The following is a 2,002-nucleotide window of genomic DNA, read 5'->3' on the forward strand; positions in this document are numbered from 1 at the left end:
GGCCGTCTGTCTGGCTCCTCTTAGCTTTTCTGCTCACCCCTATCGGTGGATTTCAGGAGCCAGGCTGATTCCCTGACCTACTCTTCCCCCTCCAGACACCAGAACCATCGTTGTTGCCATCTTCAGCTGCATCTCCATCCTTCTTCTCTTCCTCTCAGTCTTCATCATCTACAGATGCAGCCAGCACGGTGAGCTCAGAGAACGCAAAGGGAGAGAGGGGGAGTGAAGGATTTTCTCGGTAGGTAAATTCCTCCTGCATTTTTTGTAGGTTCGTCGCCTGAAGAATCCACCAAAAGGTAGATGCTTGGCATAGCTCATGCTCCCCTTAATTCCCATGTCATTCTCCAGGGAACCCATTGGCACATTTGGGATTGGTACCCTGAGCCCCAACCCCAGCCCATTCTGTGACCTCCCTCCACTCCCCTCCTCTCCCCTCCATTGCCCTCACCCTCTCCCCGAAATCTTCATATCCCATCCTTTCACGTGTCTCTCTCTCTCTCAGAATCAGCCATTGCAAACTTTCGGAGCAGGAGGCTGCTGGTAAGGGACAGGGAAAATGTAAGGGAATCACCGGATAGAAGGACTTAAGTTCTGACTCCTACAGCTGAAAACTGATTTTCTTTTTTTTCTCTCTCACTCAGAGGCAGATTTATCCAGGATGGAAAGGGTATCTGTCTCGGTGAGTCCTCCCGCTTAGGAGTCCCACAAGAGCTCCCTCACCACAACGGGCTGGTCGTGTCTGCCTCCTGGTTAAGCCCATACAGAAACGTCTACTATTTATCACCCGTGTGGTCTTAGACAACTCCCCAAAGGAGAACCAAAATCTCTATTTAAAAGGCATATGCGCGGGGCCGGGTGCGGTGGCTCACGCCTGTAATCCCAGCACTTTGGGAGGCCGAGGCAGGCAGATCACGAGGTCAGGAGATCGAGACCACCCTGGCTAACACAGTGAAACCTCATCTCTACTAAAGATACAAAAAATTAGCTGGGCGTGGTGGCGGGCGCCTGTAATCCCAGCTGCTTGGGATTCCGAGCCAGGAAAATGACTTGAACCCGGGAGGCGGAGGTTACAGTGAGCCGAGATCACGGCACTGCACTCCAGCCTGGGCAACAGAGTGAGATTCTGTCTCAAATAAATAAATAAACAAAAATAAAAATAAAAAAATAAAAGTCTTACGCCGATCCATTGATGTCACACACATAAAGGGCTATAAAAACAGAAAAGAAAAAGAAATGCATGTGGTGTGACCGAGGACCTGGATTTTGAATTTAATTTAATTGTAATTAATTTAAATGTCAATAGCCACGTGTAGCTAGTGGCTGCCATATTGACCACTCAGTTCTAATATTCATCTATTTTCTCCAAAGACGGCAGACCCCCAAGGAGTGACGTATGCTGAGCTAAACATCAATGCCCTATCTGAGGCAGCTTCTGACACCACCCAGGAGCCCCCAGGATCTCATGAATATGCGGCAGTGAAAGTGTAGCAAGAAGACAGCCTGGGCCACTAAAGGAGGGGGGATCGTGCTGGTCAAGGTTATCAGAAACGTGGAGATGCGGATGACTCTGTGTCCCTTGCTCCTCATCCGTATCAATAAAATTAAGTTTCTCATCTTAAAAAGAAATCTGATTTATGGATTATTCATGCCCAAGAACCCCACCATACTCTTTCTACCCCACATTTCCTCCTAGAACAATTCAAGGAAATAATAAATAATTATTGATCAGCTATCCAGCAAAGAATGTAAGAATTATGGAGCATCTCCTGGAAGCACAACAAGCGAAAAAGAAAATGGCCAGGCTCATGCCTGTCATCCCGGCACTTTGGGAGGCCGAGGCGGGTGGATCATCTGAGGTCAGAGTTCATGACCAGCCTGACCAACATGGTGAAATCCCATCTCTACTAAAAATACAAAATTAGTGGGACATGGTGGTGGGCGCCCGTAATCCCAGCTACTCGGGAGGCTGAGGCAAGAGAATCGCTTGAACCCAGGAGGCAGA

At 48.5% G+C, this 2,002-nt stretch overlaps 1 protein-coding gene across 1 annotated transcript in view; it reads left to right on the plus strand.

Annotated features, from left to right (window-relative positions):
• The window catches only part of LOC105539295 (V-set and transmembrane domain-containing protein 1-like), a 22,105-nt gene extending 20,479 nt beyond the window's left edge, over positions 1-1,626 (plus strand). The window contains exons 2-6 of the mRNA XM_011979509.1: positions 96-188; positions 269-296; positions 503-540; positions 642-679; positions 1,369-1,626. Coding sequence (XP_011834899.1) covers positions 96-188; positions 269-296; positions 503-540; positions 642-679; positions 1,369-1,488 — 317 coding nt within the window. The 3' untranslated portion in view covers positions 1,489-1,626. The remainder of the gene's footprint in view (positions 1-95; positions 189-268; positions 297-502; positions 541-641; positions 680-1,368) is intronic.
• Positions 1,627-2,002: the final 376 nt, after the last annotated feature.

Source organism: Mandrillus leucophaeus, unplaced genomic scaffold (assembly GCF_000951045.1).
Source record: "Mandrillus leucophaeus isolate KB7577 unplaced genomic scaffold, Mleu.le_1.0 Scaffold104, whole genome shotgun sequence".
NCBI lineage: Eukaryota > Metazoa > Chordata > Mammalia > Primates > Cercopithecidae > Mandrillus > Mandrillus leucophaeus.